The sequence below is a fragment of the Rhinoderma darwinii genome, chromosome 1, assembly GCF_050947455.1.
Source record: "Rhinoderma darwinii isolate aRhiDar2 chromosome 1, aRhiDar2.hap1, whole genome shotgun sequence".
Taxonomy (NCBI): Eukaryota; Metazoa; Chordata; class Amphibia; order Anura; family Rhinodermatidae; genus Rhinoderma; species Rhinoderma darwinii.
In genome coordinates, this window is record NC_134687.1 from 66,477,969 (window position 1) to 66,502,199 (window position 24,231).

Below are 24,231 nucleotides of genomic sequence, written 5' to 3' on the forward strand. Positions count from 1 at the left end.
GGACTCGTGGACTGTAATGAATGAGTTCCCTGGTCAGATGATTCTGGATCATACATGGTCTCCAGAAGATTAACACAATGCTGCATAGTGGTCCCGGCTTTGTTTTATAGTCACGTGCGTTTTCATTCAGCACAAGATTATGAGGTTTGCACGTGACGTTCCCTTTGGTTGTTTTTTTGCTGTACTTTTTTTTTTTTATTATTATTATTATTTTGGGCCACAGTTATACAAAATGTCAATTTGCCGACCGTTTGTAAAAATGGAGCAATTTGTTTTATACGTGTGCAAATTGAGTAATTTGGTACTAAGATTGTCATAATACCAGAATTTGGACTACAAAATATCATTACTGGGGTTATGAAATCGGACAACCCCTTATACGAGCCGGAGTTGTTTGCTTTCAGCTGATCATTTCCCCGGCAGTATTACATGGTGGCCATTCAGATGAGTAGCCACAAAAGTAATACATGGACATCCGAGTCCAGCAAAGCTGTTATCGGCTCTCAGCTCTGACTCATAAAGGGGACCTTCTAGGGCATATGGGCAGCGGTTATCCTCGTGGGGAAGCCCTTTAGGATGTGATGTCACCAGAGGCCCCCTTTTTCATGTGTATAATGTCCTGTTTATGCCCACATAACATATAGTTAGGGACCTAGGTGGTGGCTCTGACCCCCTGAGTAAATGGGTCCCAGCACTTTCTCTACTGCGAGATTACTATCCACGTTTCTTTACCGGTTTACATATTTCCTATAATATTCTGGAGAATTGCGAACAAGAACCGTGGGTCTGGATCTGCCATCTCCCTATAAATGGACAAGCTCAGGCGGCTTCTCCACTTCGGACTAGAGACTACCGGTCGCAGCCGGTATTTGTGGGCGATTGTGTAATGACTTTTACGATATATTGTCAGATGCTGGACGCTCCGTACTGTGCGGTGTGTTATCTGTAAACTGTGTGGCCGTCTGTACTACTAGATCTTCATGCCGGGATGTGAAGGCTGCAATATTGACACTGAATTGTTATGGAGAGAGATTTACTTTTTCCCTTCCTTTACATATGGGATGCCACAAAAGTAAAGGGAATTCTGGGAAATGCCATATTTCAGTCCTTGCGGGAGATAAATCGGGACTGGCACACCGCATAGCTGTACACCAGGCTGAAAGAGTAGTATGACCCAACAAGGGACATGGGTGTATCTTCCATTATACTTCGCCGGTTTTGTCATTAGAAAAGTTTTCGTTCTCCGCTATTCTGAGCTCTATAAAGATGCATTATAAATTATTTGGCGCAGAATCTTGGATCTATTTAGAATAGTACACCTGGTATTGGCTGTTCAGCTTTCCATAGAATGGTGTAATAAGGACGTACACACATGTAGATGTAAATTAAAAACCACAGCATAAGGGCTTGTCCACACGTAACAAAATTGCTGCGGAAGATTTCTGCAGCAATTCCGTTGAAAGTTGCAGACTTTCCGCTGCGGCAAAAGCCGCACCATTTCCTGTGTTTTTGACTGCAGAAAACGGTGCGTATTTTGCTGCGTTTTTCTCAAAGATGTGAGATGGTGACATCTCAGAGAAACGCAGAAATTCACTCCACTTTCTGCAGCAGAAATTGACATGCTGCAGTCCGAAAAATACGCACCGCAGGTGAATTTCTGGTCAGAATTTTTATGCAGCACGTGGGTGAGATTTGTTAAATCTCACCCACTTTGCTGCTACTGTATTCTCCTGCGTAATTTTCGTCCGCAATTCTGGACGGAAAATACGCAGCAATTCCGCTACGTGTGGATGAGCCATGATACACAAAGTGGATGAGATTTGAACAAATCTTATTCACATGCTGCGTAAATGAGTGGAAAAAATGCTCAGAAATTGACCTGCGGTATGTTTTTTTTAATCCGCAGCTTTTCAATTGTATTAGCGCAATCACTGCTTTTTTGTTGCATGTTCTCCCTATTGAATTTAATGGGGAGGTAAAACCTGTGATAAAAAGCAGATGTTGCGATTTTTTTTTTGCGGTGGAAATTTTTTTTCCTATACTTACTCAGAATTCTCTGCTTCTTCATCCAGGCCGGCCTCCTGGGATGACGTTTCTTCCCATGTGACCGCTGCATCCAATCACAGGCTGCAGCGGTCACATGGGTAGAAACATCATCTCAGGAGGCCGGCCTGCAGTATGGCAGAGAGATGTGTCGCCATGTCTTTGTAAGTATGGCACTTTTTTTTTCTTTTTATTATGTGCAGTTTTTCGCAACGTTCATTCAAGCCAAAAAACTGCAGCACAATTTGTTGTGGTTTTTCGTCCAGAATTCCCTGCAGCCGCCCGGGAAGAATATGCTGTGTACTTTTCCCGCAGAGTAGCCGCCCTGTGTGAGCATAGCCTTAATCTTGATAGATGCAAACTTGTTAATGCAGAGAAGACCTGTGTATAATTTAGAGCAGGGGTCTCAAGCATGACGGCCCCCTCAACACAGCTGATTGGTGGGGGTCCTGGCAGGGACTGGACAACCCGGCCCCAACAGACAGTAACAGTTTACTTACCCTCCTCTTCGCCTCCGGCGGAGGTCATGATTCCTTCCAGCGTCGTGATGTCATGATCCTCCGCTGCACTCCGGAATGAGGAGGGTAAGTATGCTGTCAGTTACTATAGTAACGGGCATGGGGAGTTTATTACATAGGCCCCAGGTACTATGGTAACTTTTTATAGATGTGGTGCGGGGGACCCTGGGCCCCCCTGGCTTCCGGGTCTGGTCGCAATTGCGACCGCTGTGACCCCCATAGCTACGCCACTGGCTGTGCAAAAGTATATTGCTAAGGCTTCGTAAGTGTATCATTTAGAGCAGGGGTCGCAAGCATGCGGCCCGCAGGCTGCGTGCGGCCCCTGGAGCTGTCATCTGCGGCCCGCGGGACACAGCCCCTAGTACAGGCTCTGCTCCGGGACTCTGGAATTCCCTGACATCGCTGTCCACATATGGACCGTGTTGTCAGGGTCTTTCCCAGAGCGGAGTTCCGGGAAGACCGCTAGTATAGGCTCTGTTCCGGAACTCTGTGGAATCCTCTGACATTGCTGTCCACATATGGACATCAATGTCTGGGGCTTCCCCAGAGCTGGAGTCCTGGGCAGAGCGCTAGTATAGGCTCTGCTCCGGAACTCTGGGGAAGCCTCTGACATCTCTGTCCATACATCGACAGTGATGTCAGGGGCTTCCCCAGAGCAGGAGTCCCAGTGATGTCAGGAGCACAGCTTGAGTCTCAGGAAGAGCCTACTAGTGCTCTGCCGGGGACTCCAGCTCTGGGGTTGCCCCTGACATCCATGTCCATATATGGACAGTGATGTCAGGAGCAGAGCTGGTATCCCAGGCAGAGTGCTAGAAGTGGCTCTGCTCCGGGACACCGGGTCTGGGGTTGCCCCTGATATCACATTCCGGTCCAGGAGGGTCCCCTGACGTCACAGTGTATGGACAGTGACGTCAGGGGCTCCAACAGCAGAGGAATCCCCAGCCAAAGCGTCAGCAACGCTCTGGCTGGGGATTCCACTCCTAGAGGGAGCCCCAATGGAGATATCTACGGAGGGCACTGTGGCAGCATCTACAAGTGGGTGTGTGGCATTATCTACAGAGGGCACTGTGGCACTATCTAAAAAGGGACTTCCCAATCTTGACGTGTGTCTGCCAAACGCTGCCAACAGAGCCGCCGGACTGCATTTAGCGACACTTAAAGAGGCTCTGTCACCAGATTCTCAAATCCCTATCTCCTATTGCATGTGATCGGCGCTGCAATGTAGATAACAGTAACGTGTTTTTTTTTTAAAAAACGTTCATTTTTGGCCAAGTTATGAGCTATTTTATATATATATATATATATATATATATATATATATATATATATATATATATATATATATATATATGCAAATGAGCTTTGAAATGGACAATTGGGCGTTTTTTTTTCGTTATGTCCAACTGGGCGTATATTGTGTTTTTAACTGGGCGTGTTTACGTGTATGACGCTGACCAATCAGTGACCAGTCAGCATCATACACTCATCTCCATTGATTTACACAGCAGCGATGTGCAGCCACATAAACAGAGATTAACGTTAATCGAGTGTCCTGATAATGAATACACATGACCATCCAGCCTGGACATCATGTGTATTCAGAATCCTGACACTTTTGAATCTTTTCTGTGAGATTTCCAGCAAGGGAAACGAAATCTCGCGAGATTACCATGTAAACAAGATTATTTCCCTTGCTGGAAATCTCACAGAAAAGAGTCAGACGTGTCAGGATTCTGAATACACATGACGTCCAGGCTGGAGGTCATGTGTATTCATTATCAGGACACTCGATTAACGTTAATCTCTGTGTATGCGGCTGCACATCGCTGCAGTGTAAATCAATGGAGATGAGTGTATGATGCTGACTGGATTTCATGTGTATTTATTATCAGGACACTTGTGTATCTGGCTGCACATCGTTCTAGTAAGAACGCTGTGCTGCTTGTAAATGAATGGAGATGAGTGTATGATGCTGACTGGTCACTGATTGGTCAGTGTCATACACATAAACACGCCCAGTTAAAAACACAATACACGCCCAGTTGGACATAACGAAAAAAAAACGCCCAGTTGTCCATTTCAAAGCTCATTTGCATATATATATATATATATATATATATATATATATATATATATATAAAATAGCTCATAACTTGGCCAAAAGTGAACGTTTTAAAAAAAACTAAAACGTTACTGTTCTCTACATTGCAGCGCCGATCACATGCAATAGGAGAAAGGGATTTGAGAATCTGGTGACAGAGCCTCTTTAAACTGGAAAATTGTTAAAATAAGCACGTGGAGAATTCTCTCAAATTTTAAACCTAGCGGTATTATTATAGTAATGTAGTATTATAATGTATAAGCCAGGTTCATAAGGCCTAAACAACGCCTACACGTGGTGGAGAATGGCTGCACGATTAACCGGCCAAATTGTGCGGACGTTCGTTTTACATGTGGGCGTGATTTCGGGCAATGTGCCTTCATGTTTGCCCCACTTTCCATAATTGTAGCTTTAAGGCTATATTCATGTGGAAAAATCTGTTGTGTATTTGATTAAGAATTTGCAGCAGAAAACTGAGGCTGACCCTCAGATTTTTGCCGCAGTTTTGCAATGAAAACTGCCATGATTAGGGTATGTTCAAACGGCTTATTTTTGGCCATTTTTCGAGCCGTAATAGGCCGGAAAATCGGAAGCAGAACGCCTCCAAACATCTGCCCATTGATTTCAATGGGAGAAACGGCGTTTTGTTCCAACAGAGCGTTTTTTTTAAGTGGGCGTTTTGAAAAACAGGCACGTAAAAAAAAGTTTGCGAAAAATAAGTGCATGTCACTTCGTGAGTAGTTTTTGGAGCATTTTTTCATTGCTTAAAAAACGGCTGAAAATCAGGAGCTTTTTTTCCCTTGAAAACAGCTCCGTATTTTCAGACGTTTTTTATTCAGTGTGTGAACATACCCTTAGCATTCAATGGGGCTAATCTGCATGGGGCTATACAATGCTGTCTTCAGTTGGAATGCCCCGCGGAAACTGCATCATGAAACAACATGTCCCTTCTTTTTTTCAGCGAGGCTGTTTTCTGCCCCGTATAAACAATGGGGCGGTTTCCCTTGAACACAATGGGATACTTTTTACAAGTGGAATTCACTCTGATTCCAATATGGAAAATGAGTCGGCGTGAATTTTCTGCTGTGTGAACGAGGACTAATTGCCGTGAAATCTCTGGCAGCAGCTGTCTCGACTTGGTCCCCTTCTTCAGAACATTAATATAATTCCCATCATACACTGGTCAGTGCAGGGAAAAGGCTGGGGCCCCAGATTTCCAAAAAGGGACCCCTGGTAACCGAGCAGCTGTTAAAGGGGATGACGGTCAGGAGGATAGAGTTTCCACCCAATTCTGGACAATTTTTAATTGAAGACACACACCTATACTACTGGGGTGCTAGACCGCTGCTTCTGCTCGTGTGTTGTACGTATTTGCAGGTTTTGTGCCGTTTTTTTGCCGCAATTATCGCTTAATTGTTGTAAAACACCATGGTTATTGGTAGAAATGTCCAAAGGGTTAGATCAGAAAAAGGGGCAGGTGCCGTGCCACAACCGCTGTAGCTTGCAAAGCTTTAATTTTTGGACGTCTCTGTGATGGTCTTGTCAATATAACCATTTAAATGCCTGATTTTTCCTTTTTTCTTTTTTTTCCTCCAGGATGGCAGCACTCTGTGAAGAGTAGAGGGCACTTGTGTTTAGTGCCATCTAGTCACCTGCCAGTGCAGGCACAAATCCGGCTTTATTCTTCTGAGCCCAGGGAAGGAGGTGGAACAACTGAACGCAATGCCGCAAGCTCAACCGATAAATCTACAGCAGGTAAGAACTTTACATATGGAAAATGACTGTAGAATATTCTTTGCCACAGTGAGCTCCATTGTCATGGATTTAGAGATGAGTGAATCCATTCAACATGAATTTCCCAAAAGTTCTGGATTACTGAATCGCAAAAGTTTCAGATTCTTTAAAATCCAGAACGATGTACTGCTACTGCTTGTATATAGAGTAGAGCGGGGCCGGTCACATGACGAAGAGTCGTAATGTCATGAAGGAAGGCTGTGCAGCTAGACTTCTGGTCTCCCGCCGGTGCTATATAAATCTATGAAAATCTCAATCAGCGCGACGGGGGACCGGAATGTATATTAGCGAGTGTACTCACATACTGCGGTGACTACATTGCTAACACGTTTCGCTCCCCACATAATCCCTTTAAACTACTATAAGGGCTTATTCAGACGACGGAAAGTCGTTTTGTTTTTTTTAACAGACCATGTGAACGACCCGGGAAAAAATAGGACGTCCTATTTTTGCCCGTTTTTCCGCATTCAAGTCTGAGGGATCTGTGAAAACAGGTCCCACACTGTCACGAAGAGCTAGCAATCTGATTTTTAGAACTTTTTTTTCTTAAATCATGCATGTTTCCTTTTTCCTCATTTTTATACACATCCTTTTTGATCATTTAGAATTTTTAGGCCAAGGGTATGTTCACACGCTTAACCAAAAACGTCTGAAAATACAGAGCTGTATTCAAGGGAAAACAGCTCCTGATTTTCAGCCGTTTTTTTTTTTTAGCAATTCGCTTTTTTACGGCCGTTTTTGGAGCTGTTTTTCTATAGATTCTATGATAAACGGCTGTAGAAGTGGCATGCACTTCTTTTTCACGGCCGTTTTTCAAAACGGCTGCGTAAAAACACGGCCCGTCGGAACAGAACGCCGTTTTTTCATTGCAATCAATGGGCAGATGTTTGGAGGCGTTCTGCTTCCGATTTCTCTGCCATTTTGGGACGTTTGCAGCCCCGAAAAACGGCTGAAAATAAGCTGTGTGAACATACCCTGATGGTTTGAAAATAATAGCAAAAGAAATATGTTTTTTTACTTTTTCAGCCAATTTTTTCTGGTAATATAGTTTTACCCATAAAATAGACCTTTTATTTGTGATAATCATTGTCTACAGTAATATTTTATATATAATGTCTATTTTAGGGTAATTGGGTCAGGGCTAGCGTTATGAACATGATTGGGTTGCGGAGCATTTTTTTTTTTGGGTGTGTATTTTATGTGTATTTATTTTTATTTTTTTATTTTACACAATATTTATCCACTGTAGCTGGGACTGCACAGCAGCCCCAGATACAAGGGAGATCAGCCCTGCTATAGTGACTATTGTCACTGAGGAGTCTAGTTAGACCTAGCAGCAGTCTTCCACTACTGGCACCCCGGCGATCACAGCGCTCATTGACACCACTTCTATCTTCTCTCCAGGGTGCTTGGCAATCTCTGACTGCCGGGCACATGATATATAGCTGCCCAATCACTCGGGCAGCCAGCTAAAACCTGCGCCGTAGATATACTACGGCATAGGTTTATGGGAAATTCGCTCATCTCTACTTTTCTGTGATGAACACATTATCCACATAAAATGCTTATCACCGTTCTATGGGGTACTTCTGACTGCCTGATGGGAGTTAAGTAGGGTTGTCACGTTACCAGAATTTGGACTTCGATATCGATACTTCGTGTAGTATTGCGATACTCATTACCAAAACGATACTTTGTCAACAATAATAATAAGTAAAAAAAAAGTTCTTCATTTTTCTGATGTGAGGCACGTAGTGCATCACATTAATAGTAATTAACCCCATCATGTTCCTCGCAGTCATAAAGGACAACATTGGATTAATGTGTGAGGTACATGACGGGGTTAATTACTATTAATGTGAGGCATGTTAATAAGTGAAATCAGTTTTTATTTATTTCTAAACCGCATAAACTTCATAGATGACGCTATAAATTTGTTATTACTGTCGCAACGATACCGCATGTTTGTATTTTATGTATTGAGACTAATTTTAATGTTTATTTAAAACCATGTGTTTTTTTTTATTTTTATATTTAACATTACTCTATTTTATTTTTTACGTTTCTTTATTGTTAAGCTTTAATGTACTGGCATGTATCTATATGCCAGTAACGTAGATTAGCCTGTGTACTAATAGGTACGTCCTAACAACTGCCTGGGTGTGAAGTATGCCCCAACAACAGGAAATATGGTCAGACAGCCCTGGGGTCCTTCAATAGACCCTGGGTTGTCTGCCCATATATGGTATGTCCCTCGATTGCTTCACAGGGGTTCCCTTTGATGCGATCCAAAGGTCATCGCCCTTCTCATTTTCTCCTTGAGTCCTGCGGTCAGCTTTGATCGCAGCATTCAAGGGAGTAGCGGCAGAGATGAGAGGTTTCTCTGATCTCCACCGTTAGAGCAGTGCTGCGACTGTGTAATGCAATGTTTTAGACAGCCGCAGCCCAGCTCTGACTAAATTCATGTGTTATAATACTAAGCTGTGCGGCCGCTCAGCTTAGTAGCGATATACATGCATTAATGGTATTGAATCGTTTGAGGGTGCACAGCATCAAAATAGTATCAATATTTCGATGCATAGTGCAACCCTTGAGTGAATGCTGCATTTCCAGCCGTAAAGTTTATGTGCACCTTTGCAACAATTTTTTTTTTATTGCTCCAATGCATCTAAAATGAAAAATTACACACTTTATTGCAAATTGTTATTTTTTTAATGAAAAACTATCTACTGTTTAGCATATGCATCTCCTGTAAAGACCTGTACGTCTCCATGGTTACAGACTATAAACAAATCTGTGTGTAGTGAGATTCTGTAGTCCTACTCGGTTCCATCTGCACCCACCACACCTCTTAGGGTGCAGTCACACGTGGCGTAATTGCCTTTTACGTCGTCCAATGAAAAAATATTCCGCAAATGAGAGATTTCTTGAGTTATGTAATATTTTTCCCCTCTGCTAACATTGTAGAGTTTTTTTGCCGTGTATTGTTACGCTGCAGAAATACAAGGCAAATCCACCACGTGTGAGTTCGCCATTACGGACCGTCAGTAGCTGGAAGAGGAGGCAGATGGTAACATATGTGGATGTAACACATGCAGATTTTGTGGAAAACAGACTCCGCTGTGTCTGCACCCGGCCTTCAGATCTGTGTACAATTGAAACCTAACGTTATTAGTAAGTGACTAATGTCTCAGTTCAAACTTTGTGGCTCTTATTTTTGTATGTTTTTTATTTAGTCAACACCAGCAGTGCCGCTTATAGGGAAGTATAATTCATAGTTTTAAAGAGTACCTCCACTTTCTGTGAAAAACGATAATAATGTAGGAGTGTGCACTATAATAATTTTTCTTAATCACTTGTATTAGAAATCTTGCGTCTAGCAGTAGCACTGGCTGTGTAAAGTCCGTGCTGCCGGCTGCTCGTTATTCTGCAGCGGGAGACCGAGCGTTCTGCTTGGCTCCCGTATCCGGAACATCCGCCAGCGCTATAGGATTCTATATTTTTAAAACCTCTTTTATGGATTGTTTCTTAGGCCTCATGCCCACTTCAGTTATTTTCTTCAGGGTGCTATCTGTTTTTTTTAAGTGATAGCACCCTGACACATTCATTTCAATGAGGCCATGCACACTTCTGTTTTAATGGAACCGTGCGGCCGTTCCATCAAAAATAGGACAGGTCCTACTCCTGTCCGTTTTGGACGGAATAGTCTCGGCCTTTTCATTGATTTGGTCCATGAAACAATGGACTGCACATGGAAGCCGTCCGTGTTTCACGGATATGTCATTAGCGGCTGTACCACGGCCGACGGAAGTGGGCATGAGGCTTAGGCTACATTCACACAATGAAAAATTGGCCATTAAAAACTGATCAACTGTCAGATTTTCATGGCCATTGTGCATCAGTGTGTCTCAAAATCTTCATCCATTTCCAGTCCGTCTGTCCGTTTTTAATGGCCGTTTGCCATCCATTTTTCATGGCCGTTATAAAAAAGGATGGATTTCATTTGTCCGTTTTTTTTCTTTATCCCAACCCCCTGAAAACACTACAGTGCCCTGTGTAGATAGTTCCGCAATGTCCTTGTAGATAGTGGGCACTGTGGCCACTGTAGATAATGCCCACATAGTGCCACAGTGCCCACTGTAGATAGTGCCACAGTGCCCACTGTAGATAGTGCCACAGTGCCCACTGTAGATAGTGCCACAGTGCCCACTGTAGATAGTGCCACAGTGCCCACTGTAGATAGTGCCACAGTGCCCACTGTAGATAGTGCCACAGTGCCCACTGTAGATAGTGCCACAGTGCCCACTGTAGATAGTGCCACAGTGCCCACTGTAGATAGTGCCACAGTGCCCACTGTAGATAGTGCCACAGTGCCCACTGTAGATAGTGCCACAGTGCCCACTGTAGATAGTGCCACAGTGCCCACTGTAGATAGTGCCACAGTGCCCACTGTAGATAGTGCCACAGTGCCCACTGTAGATAGTGCCCACTGTAGATAGTGCCACAGTGCCCACCTAGTACCATAGTGTCCACATATAGTGACATATTGCCCACATGTAGAGTGCCACAGTGCCCATTGTAGATGGTGCCTCAGTGCCCAAGTAGATAGCGCCACAATGTCCACTGTAGATAGCGCCACCCCTCCTCTCCTGTAGATAGCGCCTCTAGCTCACTGTAGGAGCGGAATCCCTCTGGCTGGGGATTCAGCCCATAGAGAAGCCCCTGACATCTCTGGACAGTTACGTCAGGAGAGCGGAATCCCCTGCCAGAGCGGGCCTGGGATTCTGCTCCGGGAGTAACCCCTTATATGGATAGTGACGCCGGGGGCTTCTCCAGGAGTGGAATCCACTGCCAGAGTGGGATCTGGCCGCCGGGTATTTTTGCTCCTTCAGGGATCTACAGTGGTGGTATCTATGGGGGGTGGTGGGGGTTTGCAATCTTCAGGCAGGGGGGTGCTATCTACATGAAGGTGTGCTATCTACAAGACTGGAGTCCCCGGACAGAGATCGCAATGTTCTGGCCAGGTATTCCATTGTTGAAAGCCCGATGTCACTGTCCTTATATGGATGGTAATGTCAAAGGCTTCCCCGAGCTCAGCGCTCAAAGTACCTTTGTGTGCGGGGAGTCCTCGGCCAGGATCAGTCTTTACCGGCCGTTACAAGGATTGTTTCTTGAAAAACTGCTGGTAAAAACTGATACATTGCCTTCTATGGTAGCCATCTGGCCGAGAAAACGGCCAAAAATAGGACATGTCCTAGTTTTTGACGGCCGATGTTCACGGGCCGTTAAAAAAAATGGTCATGTGAATACATCTATAGAACTTCATTGTTCTGAAAATGGCCGTGTGACGGTCGTGTGACTGTAGCCTTAAAAAAAAATTAACACGCTCTGACATTTAATTCCCTTATTACATACATATTTTTTAAAAACTTTCCAACTCCTTTAACCCCTTAATGACCAGCCTATTTTAAACCTTAATGACCAAGCCATTTTTTACGTTTTTCCATCGTCGCATTCCAAGAGTTATAACCTTCTTTATTTTTGCGTCGACATAGCTGTATAACGTCTTGTTTTTTGCGTGACATGTTGTATTTTTTAATAGCACCATTTTGGGGGACATATTATTTATTGATTAACTTTTTTATTAACTTTTTTTTGGGGGGGAATAGAAAAAAACCTGAAATTTCGCGCCTCTTTTTCGCGTCTTAAATCTACGCCGTTTACCGTGTGACATAAATAACACAATAACTTTATTCAGCGGGTTGTTACGATTGCAACGATATCAAATTTGTATAGTTTTTGTATGTTTTACTACTTTTACACAGTAAAACCGCTTTTTTTTCCAAAATTATTTGTTTTTGTGTCTCCATATTTGAAGAGCCGTAACGTTTTTATTTTTTCGCCGATGCGGTTGTGTGAGGGCTTTTTTTTTTGCGGGAAGACTTGTAGTTTTTCTTGGTACCATTTTGGAGTAGATGCGACTTTTTGATCACTTTTGATCACATTTTTTTTAAGTCAGGATTCACAGAAAACAGCCATTTTTCCATAGGTTTTTATTACATTTTTTACGGCGTTCACCGTGCGGGTTAAATAATGTAATAGATTTATAGTCGGGGTCGTTACGGACGCGGCGATACCAAATATGTGTTAATTTTTTACTTTATTTTGTTTTTTTAATAGTAAAGCAGTTTGTAAGGGGAAAAGCTGGGTTTTTCATTTTTTTTTTTCAAATTTTTTTTCAAATTAACTTTATGAAACTTTTTTTTTAAACTTTTTTACTAGTCCCATTAGGGGACTTTAATATGCGATTCTCCGATCGCTATTATAATACACTGCAATACTTTTGTATTGCAGTGTATTATGCCTGTCCGTTTAAAACGGACAGGCATCTGCTAGGTCATGCCTCCGGCATGATATAGCAGGCATTCGCTCCAGGCAGACCTGGGGGCCTTTATTAGGCCCCCGACTGCCATTAGAGACACAGACACTCGGCGATCGTATCGCCGGGTGTCGGTGGGAGAGAGAGGGAGCTCCCTCCCTCTCTCCAAAACCACTCAGATGCGGTGCACGCTATTGTGCACCGCATCGGAGGGGTTAAACGGGTGAGATCGATACTAATATCGATCTCGCCTGGCAGAGCAGGGACGCCCCCAGCCCTCAGCTGCCTCTAGCAGCTGAGAGCAGGGAGATTTGACGCTCCCTGCTCTGTTTACTTTATCCTGATGCAGTGCCGTAAAAAGGCATATGCATCAGAATAAAGCCCGTTAGTGGCCGCCGTTAAAAGGCGTATTGGCGGTCACTAACGGGTTAACTGGTTGCCGACACAGAACGAGAATGCTCGTCCTGAGCGGCGGGTAGTTCGCGCATTAGGACGAGCATTCTCGTCCTGTGAGACAGCCGTCTCTGCGGGCGATGGAGAGCGGGGCAACGGCTGTAATACACAGCCACGGCCCCTCTCTGACAGCGGAGAGGAGAGAAACATCTTCTCTCTGCCGTTAACCCTTTGAACGCCGCGATGAATGGTGATCGCGGCGTTCAAGTAGGGGGGACTGCACATTGATCGCGTCACAGAAGATAACTGTGACGCGATCAAAGCCCACAACTCATATGGCCAGACAGCCGAGGGTCCATTGAAGGACCCCAGGGCTGTCTGAACATATTTCCTGTTGTTAGGGCATACTGAGGTATGTCCTAACAACTGCCTGTGTACAATCAGTAACAGGCTAATGTACTGGCATATAGATCTATGCCAGTACATTGCAGTTACAAAATAAAAATGATAAATCCCTTTTGTGGGATTAAAAAAAAAAGTTAAATGAATGTAAAAAAAAATTAATGATAAATAAATAAAAAGTTACAAAATACACACACACATTTTTTTTATAATAAATAAACTTTTTAAAAATATAAGTCCCAAAACATGAAATAATAGACATATTTGGTATTGCCACGACCGTAAGGACCTGTACAACAAATGTATAACAATATTTATGATCGGTGTATGGTGTAAAAAAATAAATATTAAAACTGCTGCGGAACTGCTTTTTTTTCTGCAATTTCGCCAAAATAAAAATGTATAGAATTGAAACGATAATGTATTTGTACCAAAAAATGGTACCTATATAAAGTACAACTTGTCCCGCAAAAAACAAAGTCTCATACAACTACGTCGTACTAAAAATAAGGGTATGTGCACACGATGAGAGGCTTTTACATCTGAAAAGACACTGTTTTCAGGAGAAAACAGCTGTCTCGTTTCAGCCGTAAAAGCTCCTCCTCGCATTATGCGAGGCGTCTGTGACGCTCTTAAATCTTGAGCTGCTCTTCATTGAGTTCCTGCACTTCTTTGCCGAGGCAGTCAATTTACGCGTCGTCGTTTGACAGCTGTCAAACGACGACGCGTAAATTACAGGTCGTCTGCACAATACGTCGGCAAACCCATTCAAATGAATGGGCAGATGTTTGCCGACGTATTGTAGCCCTATTTTCAGGCATAAATCGAGGCATAATACGCCTCGTTTACGTCTGAAAATAGGTCGTGTGAACCCAGCCTAAGAGTTATGAGCGTCGGGATGCAAAGAGGGAAATCTAAAAAAATTGCTCTGTCCTCAAGGCCAAAATTGGCCGTGTCCTTAAGAGGTTAAGTACTTTTGAATATATTTGTGTAATCGATCATCCACATGTATAGGCCTAGTAGTAAGCCGCTACCACAGGGGCTGCGGCTGCTTCAGAATTGCTTTGACCTCTGTGCAGGATTGTGATGTGTAATACAGACCTGAAAAGTCATTGTTTTTCTGCAGAAAGGTGTGAGCTGAATCTAGTAAATTATTACCTGTTGTGTCATAGTGTAAAACAAAGGGCTCAGGCTAAAGGAACCGTATTAGTAAAGTCTCTATTTAAAGGTTTAAATATAAATGATCACCAACATTCTTCAGCAAAAATAATATATTCTTTAGCACTGAATCTGATGCATCTCGCTACTGCTCCTCTATTAGCCATTCTTGAGTTAAAGCAGCAGACCGGGAATTTCTTTGGTCTTTGCCTCCATTTCTAAAGTACGGTATAGCCGGTAAATGGTAGCACAGGTAGTTTCATTTCTAGGTGCTTTGTTGACGAATAATCAGTTCGGTTCCAGTCCGCTGTTATATCACGTGACAAACACTGACTCTGACTCCTACAGCATCTTCTGTGTGTACCGGAAATCATTTTCTCTATGCATTCCTATGGAATTCACATCGAGAGACTCATAGCCTGGCGTAGAGGTACTGACTTCCGTTCCACACAGAAGACGCTGTAGGATTCGGCCAGCCAAAGTGCGGGTCCCTTGACATAACGGGACCAGAACAGAGTGGAGAATTCAGCAATAAAGCTCCCATTAAGAAAATTACCTGCACTACCTTTTTTTTTTTTTTTTTTTTTTTTTTTTGGAAATTCTTTCTTTATTTGCTTTTTCAAACAAGGAACATATCAAGGAAGGGAACAAAAAAGAAAAACGGGGACAAGGGCACATAGGCCTAAGATATTGTTTCAAACAATTTACAAAATCATATATGTGACTTTAGGGACAGAGGAGGGGTAAGGACAGGGGAGAGAAAGGAATGGAGGAGGGGGGAACACATAGGTACATGATCCAGAATACAATTGAAAAACGTCCGAAATTTCAGCCGGCCATGATGGTCTGATATTCTGGAGAGTCCTGACAGACAATCCAATGGGACCAAGTCTTGGAGAAGCTGCCAGGTCTGTTAGTCAACTGAGATGTAAGGTCTTCCATGCGCTTAATTTCCTCTATTTTATGAAACCAGAGTCTGAGAGAAGGAGGTTCCGTACTTTTCCACAGAACAGGTATACAAGCTCGAGCACTGTTAACTAAGTGTCGAATAATAGACTTTTTTTGTTTATTGGAAAAAGAATGTCGCTGAGATGAAGCAGAAAAAAGGCCGGAGTAAAAGGTATGGTGTGGTCAGAGAAAGAGGAGGTTATTCTCCAGACTTCCTGCCAGAAATGAGACAACACTGAACAATCCCAGAAGGTATGGAGAAGGGTCCCTTCAGAAGACCCTCAGCGCCAGCAAAGAGAAGAGACATTGGGGAACATAACATGGAGTCTAGACGGAACATAGTACCATCGAGATAAAAGTTTATATCCTGCCTCTTGGATACGACTAGAAAATGACGATCCATGAGTTAAATCATAAATCCTGGTCAATTGGGAGTCAGAAAGTGATAAATTCAAATCCCGCTCCCACTTGTCCACAAAATGAACCGGCGGCTGCGTCGAAGAGGAGCCCAACATGGCATAGATAGCGGAAAGGGCATGTCGCACCGAGCCCGTTCCCGAGCAAAGGGTTTCCAATGGGGTGATGAAACGGGACAGGGTGGCGTGGGGGTGGGAGGGAGACAAGGAAATTATTGGTTGGTTTGCCTTCCAGAATCCCAAAACCTGCACTACCTTTTACCTGATGCACTTTACAAACTGAGGCAAAGAAAAAAAAATCCGGAGTTCTTCCTTCTTCCTGCTGGCTTTGGCAACTGCATCAAAAATTTCTTGTGTGCATCCAGCCTAATAGTGACCATATTACCCAATTTTTCCAGAACATATTTAGAAGAGGACAATTTCCTACAACGAGAAATCGTTAGTAAATTCTGAAATATTGGATAGATAGACAATGACGGAGAGTAGTTTTTATTGAGTGTATGATAAATAGGATAAGCTACCACAGGTCTTCCTGGAAACCTGCACAGGAAATTACAAATTCAACAGTCCTAGAGCTGATCAATACTCCATCATGTATTCCCGTATAAGAGGTCCTTACTAAATCTGAGTATGCTCTAGAAAAGTGAAAATGGGGAGTGGGATAAAAGAGAAAAAGGAATGGCGCTCCTCTAAGGTAACGTCTGGGTACAGTTATAATGTACTTTTTGAGTTGTGCAGGTTCATCTGCACAACTCTATTTTGATGTGTGATGAGTCTTTGACTCTATGGCCCATAGTGTGCTAGCCCTTGGAGTTTATAACGGGTTTGGCTTGGCAGAGCTCCCCGTCATCAAGGCAGATCCAGTGAAAACAAAAAAAGGATGCATTTTGGGCGTTCCTGTGTTCACAATGATCCAGTGTGGCTTTCTTTTTTTTTTTTGGGGATCTGTAATCATGTTTTCAGTACGGGACAGTAATTCCACAGAGAGGCAGGGACTCCTAGTGTCGTACATAATTATGATGCTAGGAGCCCGGCTCCCTGCAGTGTGTTAGGTCCGGGACTTGCGGCCGAAATACGTTCCGTCCTTTACGGACCGAACATGCTCGTGTGAACCCAGCCTTACGCTCAATATTTAGTGACTTTCAGTGCAGCCCTGTCATAAATGCCAACTTTCCATCACAACAAATTTGTTGCCCTCTATCCTCGGTCAACTGTAATGCCTCATGCGCACGACTGTGCGCCGGCCGAGTCCCGTCAGTGATCCATGGAAAGCCAGGACATGTCCTATCTTTCCACGGATTGGAGAATCTGATCAGTTTTCACGGGCCCGATTCACCCGCTAAAGTGAATGGGTTCGTGAAGACTATCGGGTGCCACTCGGATGCTATTAAAAATGGCCCGAGTGGCACATCAGTTGTGTGCAACTGGCATAAGTGTTGTAATTGTGAAGTGGAAATATTTTTGTGCAATCTTGCAACTCTGTGGTTTGGCCAGTAGTTCACAGGCAAAGCATGTGATATATAAGTGTCATCTGCCCTTCAGCACAAGAACTGCTCACTATTCCTTTTAGAAATTTAGCGAAAAGCCGCACTCCATCCTGTGCTAACCAGACACACAGCTCGAGCGGTGTAACCACCAATCCAAGAGGCTCTCTAACAAAGGAAAGTGTTCTCTGGTGTGATGAACGATGCTCCGCCGTCTGGTTGTCTGATAAATCTGGGTTTGACAGTTGCAAAGAGATTACTCGCATCCAAAATTGTTCCAAAATGATGTAAAACGACTTCACAGAAGAGTAGAGGTTGCGAAAGGGTCACCAACGCCATTTTAACGTCCATGGTTTAAGAGTGAGATGTTCTACAAGCACATATGGGTGGGATATTCACGTTACTCACACTCCTCATTTCAATCAAACTTCGTTTATAAAATCCTAGAACCCCATCAAGATGAGTATCAAATATTCTTTATTTCCGAGTATATAAGGTGGTTAAAATCATTACATTCTGCCCACGTCGAGAAGTAGTTTAAAGCAACAAACTAGTCACTTATTACAAATCCTGAATATCTAAGCAGCAATACGTCAAGCTCCATCTCCCCCGCATAAGATTTATAAGACAAAAACATCTGCCGTCATTAGCAAAACAAACGGATATTAATTTCCCTGAAATCCATCAGTTGTTTGCATTTTCGGAGAAGTTTTGTTCTTTTTATGTGATGGTTCGTGATAAATGTATGTGTTTAGAATTCTTTATTGTGTGCTTTCTGTCAGTGTGTATCGTCCTGAGCTTTATGATGAAAAAAAACAAATCGGATTTTCAATCTTTGGCTTGGAGCCAAGTTTGATGGAGCCAATTTTTCTGCGGCTATTTACTGATATTAATACCCTGTTTTGTTTAGCAGCCGATGCCGTAGAACAGAAGGGTGTTTATTAGTATACAAAGACGGTCTGGTGGAAACCGGAGTATTGGGGCGATGGCAGATCTGGGTACTTGTGTTTTGTATGTGAAGTTGGCAGAAGACTTCGATATTGGCCAGAATCAGGGAAAAAGTTTCAATGTATATTATAGGAATATTCGCTTTCAAATCAGGCAAGTTTTGCTTGGATCTGTAGGATTTCTTGGGAAAATTGCTCCATCACAGTAAAAAAAAAAAAAAATCACAGGTGAACATTTGCATTGTTAGACACTCCCCAAGAAAACAGATTTTTATTGGTAGGAAGTAATTGTTTTGTTCCGTAGAAGTACCGAATTTTATATTCCTGGTTGGTTTTCTTGGATGAATTATTGGTGCGTGGCAATCGTGACCGCCGGTTTGAACTGAAGCCGGCCCAGCGATCTGCTTGTTGCAGCGTCTATATTCTCTGATGCCGCTAACAGTCATCTGCGATCACCTGGGAAGTCGCAGCCAGGCATACATTTTCCCTGCAGCGGCCGTCATTTAACCCTTTCTCTGATGAGGAATACATAATGACTTGAAACGCTTGCCACGGCTAGACTATAAGGACTAGAGCTTCGAACTTGGTATCATATTAAAGCCCAGAATCTTAGCTCTTAAATGATACTTCAATATATTAGGTGCAATATTTGGGGTGTAGAACTCGTTTGATGTCGGAGCAGTATGAAAAGTTTTACTTCCTAGCTTTATGTCGGAGTAAGGGACAGGGGAAGCTGCAAGTGACAGCAGGAGGAAACATCACGGCCTGGTGCAGTCCCCTCTCCATCCAGTGATCCCTGCGGGGGGGGGGGGGGGGAGGAAATACAGGAACTTTTCCTTATGTTGTCACCCGTATTACCAATGAGAGAGGGCATGGGCTCGCTTATAGTAACATTTAATAGGGTCTTTACAGGGGTGAGAAGATGAGCAGTTACATATCTAATCCTCTCCGGTGCATAATTAGAATTTTGGCGACTTTGCGACGCGAATGTATACGGCATCTGGATCGCAGAGATTTTTGGTGTATTCAGTTCCGATGTTTATGTGAAGAAATTGACATGTAGATGAAGGCAGAAGTAGCATAAATGAGCTCTGCACATCTTGCACTTTTATTCTTAGAAGGTTTTTGCCTCTTAGGATCTGCTTGGGTCAGACATTTAGCTATAAACCTTGAATGTTTACGCATTTATTTATTTTTATTTTTATTTTTTCTCCTACAAAATGTTATGCTTTGCAAAATTGCATGAAGGCGCCCGTGAGTGTTAAGTGCTGGGTGGCTTTTTTTGTTTTAAACATACTTTAAGAAAATGTGGATGGTGGTATGTTTTTTTTTTTTTTTTTTAATGTTTTATAATTCCGATTTTTATTTTCATTTGCCAAGTGACCTGTTTGTAAAATAGTAATACATACAGTGCCTTGCAATAGTATTCACCCCCTTGGTCCAAAATATTACAGTGGAATCAAATTAAAAATAACTTGTTAAAAAAAATAATAAATAACTAAAAACTGAATTTGTGAGTGTACATGTATTCAGTCTTTCTTCTATGAAACCCCTCCGTAAAGTCACACAATTAGTTAAATAAGATCCCCCTGTGCACAAAGTGTCACCTGATGTCAGTATAAATTCACCTGTTCTGAAAGACCCCCAGTCTGTAACACCACTAAGAAACCAGAAGACCGTAGAGCTCTCCAAACAGCTCATAGACAAAGATGTGGAGAAGTATAGATCAGGGTTGGGTTATAGAAAAACTAAAATAAAATATCCCAATCTTGAACATCTCACTGAGCACCATAAAATCCTTTATAACAAAATGGAAAAAAACATGGCACAACTACCAACCTGACGAGAAGGCCGCCCACCAAAACCAGACCGGGCAAGGAGGGAATTAATCAGAGATTCAATAAAGACACCAACGATGACTCTGAAGGAGCTCCAAAGATCCACAGCAAAGATGGATGTATCCATCCATAGGATCACTAGAAGCCGTACACTCCACAGAGTGGGGTTTTATGGGAGAGTAGACAGAAAAAAAGCCATTGCTTAAAGAAACGCAGAAGAAAACCTGTTTTCCATTTGTTTTTTGGCAAATTTAAGACTACCCAAACACATGGAAGAAGGTCCTCGGGTTAGATGAGACCAAACTTGAACTTTTTGGTCATAACCGGAAACTTTATGTGTGGTTCATCTTTCCATCATTCCAAGAACGCCATTCCCACAGTGAAGCAGGGACTGGAAAACTAGTCCGGATTGAAGGGAAGATGGACGGCAGTAAATACAGGGCAATTCTTTTCAGTCTGCCAGAGATTTGAGACTAGGACGGAGATTCCCCTTCCAAACATACAGCTAAATCTACACTGGAGAGGTTTAATGGGAAACATTTAACTGACTTGGAAAGGCCTAGTCAAAGCCTCGACCTCATTACAGTTGAGAATCTGTGGCATGACGTGAAGACGGCCGGACACAACACGACCATCTAACCTGAAGCAGTCTGAGCAGTTTTGCCTGGAAGAATGAACAAAAATCCCAGTGTCTAGATGTGATAATCCGGCTGCCCAAGAGACTTGTATCTGAAAGTGCAGCAAAAGGCTCCATGAAGTATTGACTTTCAGGGTGTGAATACTTATGCAAATTAAAGTTCTGTGTTTTTTTTGTCTCTCTATTTTTTAATGTGACACAAAAATTAATTTTCTGCACCTTCAAAGTGGTAGGCATGTTGTGTAAATAGAAATGTTACAAACCCCCTAAAAATCCATTTTATTTCAAGGTTGTAATGCAACAAAACAGGAAAAGCAACAATGGGGGGGGGGGGTGTGAATATTTTTGCAAGACACTGTATGTTTACAAACACATAAAATTCTGTTTTTTGGCTTTCCGATCCAGCACTTTAGAGCGTGCCTATCATTACATGAACATTTTCCTTCTATGCGGTTCAGTTTTTTGACCCTTTTGTACAGGGTAATGTTCGTCTCTTCCTCTACGCTCATGCTTGTTGTTGCCTCTTCTAGGTGAACATCTGTTTACTCCAAATCATTTAGGCCTCATGCACAAGACCGTAGCCATGTGCACGGCTGTGATTTTCGGGTCGGCCGGGGGCAGAGTGTCACCTGCGAGCTGCCCGTAAATTGCGGGCCGTGCACATGGCCGCGGCGATTATTTCCTATGAGCCTGGACCGCAGAACACGGCCGTAATAAGACATGCCCGTTCTTTCTGCGGTCCAGGCTCCTGGGCAATGCACGGACTGTGGAAACCACAGCCGTGTGCATGGCCCTATAGGAATGAATGGGTCCACAATTCTCCCGTGGATTTTTGGGGGAATTGCGGCCGCAAAAGCATGTTCATGTGCATGGCGCCTTATGCTGCTGATTTCTTACCATAGGTAACACTTTAACCTATATTCACATTTCTAATCCTAAAAGTCCATGTTCTGTCTGTATGAAGTACATGCAATGTGAGGCCTGTTTTAGGATGGGGTTGTATGAAACGCCCAGGAGATCACGGATTTCCATGATGTTGCACAATGTCAAGGTGAGGGTTAGCCGCTGTTATTTCTTCTCATCATGCCAGCAAATCTGGACGCTCTCATGGGCAATAGACCGACAATTAATTGAAGGGTACTTTTGATTAAGATCCTCTGGAGCAGCGCCCTTTATACGTTTCTCTATAAATGTAATTCTGATTTAGATCTAAAGAACTTTGTTATTCTCCATAGATCATTTTAGTCGTGGCTAAATAGTTTTTTTTTTTTTTTAATTATTGCGAAATAAAGAAAAACAAAATGAACATAAGGGACAGTGTAGCATGTAGGTTTGGTTAGGAGGGGAACTCTAAGGCTATGTTCACACGGAGTATTTTGGGGGAGGAATATCTGCCTCAAAGCTCCAAACGGAATTTTGAGGCAGATATTCCTCCCCCAAAATACTCCGTGTGAATAGCAATGATCGCGCCGTTTTTCGCCCGCGGCCATTGAGCGCCGCGGGCAGAAAACACGCTTTCTCCTGCCTCCCATTGAAGTCAATGGGAGGTCGGAGGCGGAAGCGCCCGAAGATAGGGCATGTCGCTTCTTTTTCCCGCGAGGCAGTTTTCCTGCTCGCGGGAAAAAGACGCCGACGCCTCCCATTGAAATCAATGGGAGGCGTTCTCGGGCCGTTTCTGCCGAGTTTTGCGACGCGGTTTCCGCGTCAAAAAACTCGGCAAAAGACCCCGTGTGAACATAGCCTAAAAGGTGACCTCAAGGATTGGGACTCAGGGAAAGTGGTGTGCTTTTTTTTTTTTTTTTTTTTTTTTTGCTTTTTTTTTTAAAGAGGTATTGCGGCCAAACAAGTTAGAAATGGGCTGTAAATTGAGAGCTAAGACACTTGCGGTTAGAAACTTATTGAAGATTTTGCCCTGGGTCACCTCCTGTGGAAAATATACAAAAATAATCTAGCCGTGACCTGTCGTCCATATTTTTGTATGGCCTCTGCTTTTCCACACGGAGGCCCTGAGCATAATCTGTAATACTTTTCTATTGGTAAATGTCCGATTTTCGGAGGAGGTAGACTAGATGAGTGGTTTCCATGGCTATGTCCATTTCTTAATGAAGATATCACAATATAGAGTGAGCTATGAACTAAGGCTGGGTTCACACGGTGCGGTCAAAATGCACGGTGGTGGCAAAAAAAACAAACCAACTGCGTTTTAACCACATCATCTGAACCCAGCCTAAGGGTGTGTTCACACAGCGTTTTTTGTCAAGCAGAAAAAATCTGCCTCTAAATTTCCTTCAGGATATTGGAGGCAGTTTCCAAAATGCAGGCGGCTTTTAAGGCGTTTTTTTGAGGCAGACTCTATTAGGCGTTTTTTTTTTAGTTGGGAACCTTAGTCTGGTCAAAAAAAGCTTTATCCCCTTAATGACCAGCCCCTTCTGCGTGTTAATGACCAAAGATTACTTTTTGTTTTTTCATTGTTGCATTCTAAGAGTCGTAACTTTTTTTTTTTTTTTGTTCAGTCAACATAGCCGTGTAAGGGCTTGTTTTTTGCAGGACGAGTTGTATTTTTTAATTGCACCATTTTTGGGTGCATATAATATATTGATTAACTCTTATTAACGTTATTTTAGGAAAGAATTTAAAATAAACCGCTAATCCAGCATTGATTTTCACGTTTATAAATTTACGCCCTTCACTATGCGGCATAAATAACATATTACCTTTTATTCTATGGGTCGGCACGGTTACACGGATCCCAATTATGTAAAGGTTTTGTGTTTTCCTTGTTTGCAAAATAAAAATAAATATACTTGTTTTTGCATCGCCGCATTCCAAGAGCCGTAACTTTATTTTTCCATCGCTGTAGCCATATGTGGGCTTGTTTTTTGTGGGACAAGGTGTAGTTTTCATTGGCAGCAATTGGGTACATGGGACTTATTGATTATCTTTTATGTTATTTTTTTATGGGGGAAATGGGAGAAAACCAGGAAATTTGGCGTTGTTGTTGTTTTTTTTTTTTTTTTTTTTTTTACGCCGTTCATCCAGCTGTTTAATGTGTTCATTTTATTGTTTGAGTTGTTACAATCGTGGTAATACCATGTATGTGTTTTTTATAATTTTTTTTTATACTTTCACTAAATAAAATCACTTTTTGCAGGAAAAAGTGGTTTTATTTTATT

The 24,231-nt window shown here is 42.8% G+C and overlaps 1 protein-coding gene across 1 annotated transcript in view; it reads left to right on the forward strand.

Annotated features, from left to right (window-relative positions):
* Window positions 1–24,231, forward strand: part of SLC30A9 (solute carrier family 30 member 9) — a 112,083-nt gene that overhangs the window by 5,031 nt on the left and 82,821 nt on the right. Inside the window, exon 2 of the mRNA XM_075859428.1 lies at window positions 6,259–6,417. Coding sequence (XP_075715543.1) covers window positions 6,259–6,417 — 159 coding nt within the window. The remainder of the gene's footprint in view (window positions 1–6,258; window positions 6,418–24,231) is intronic.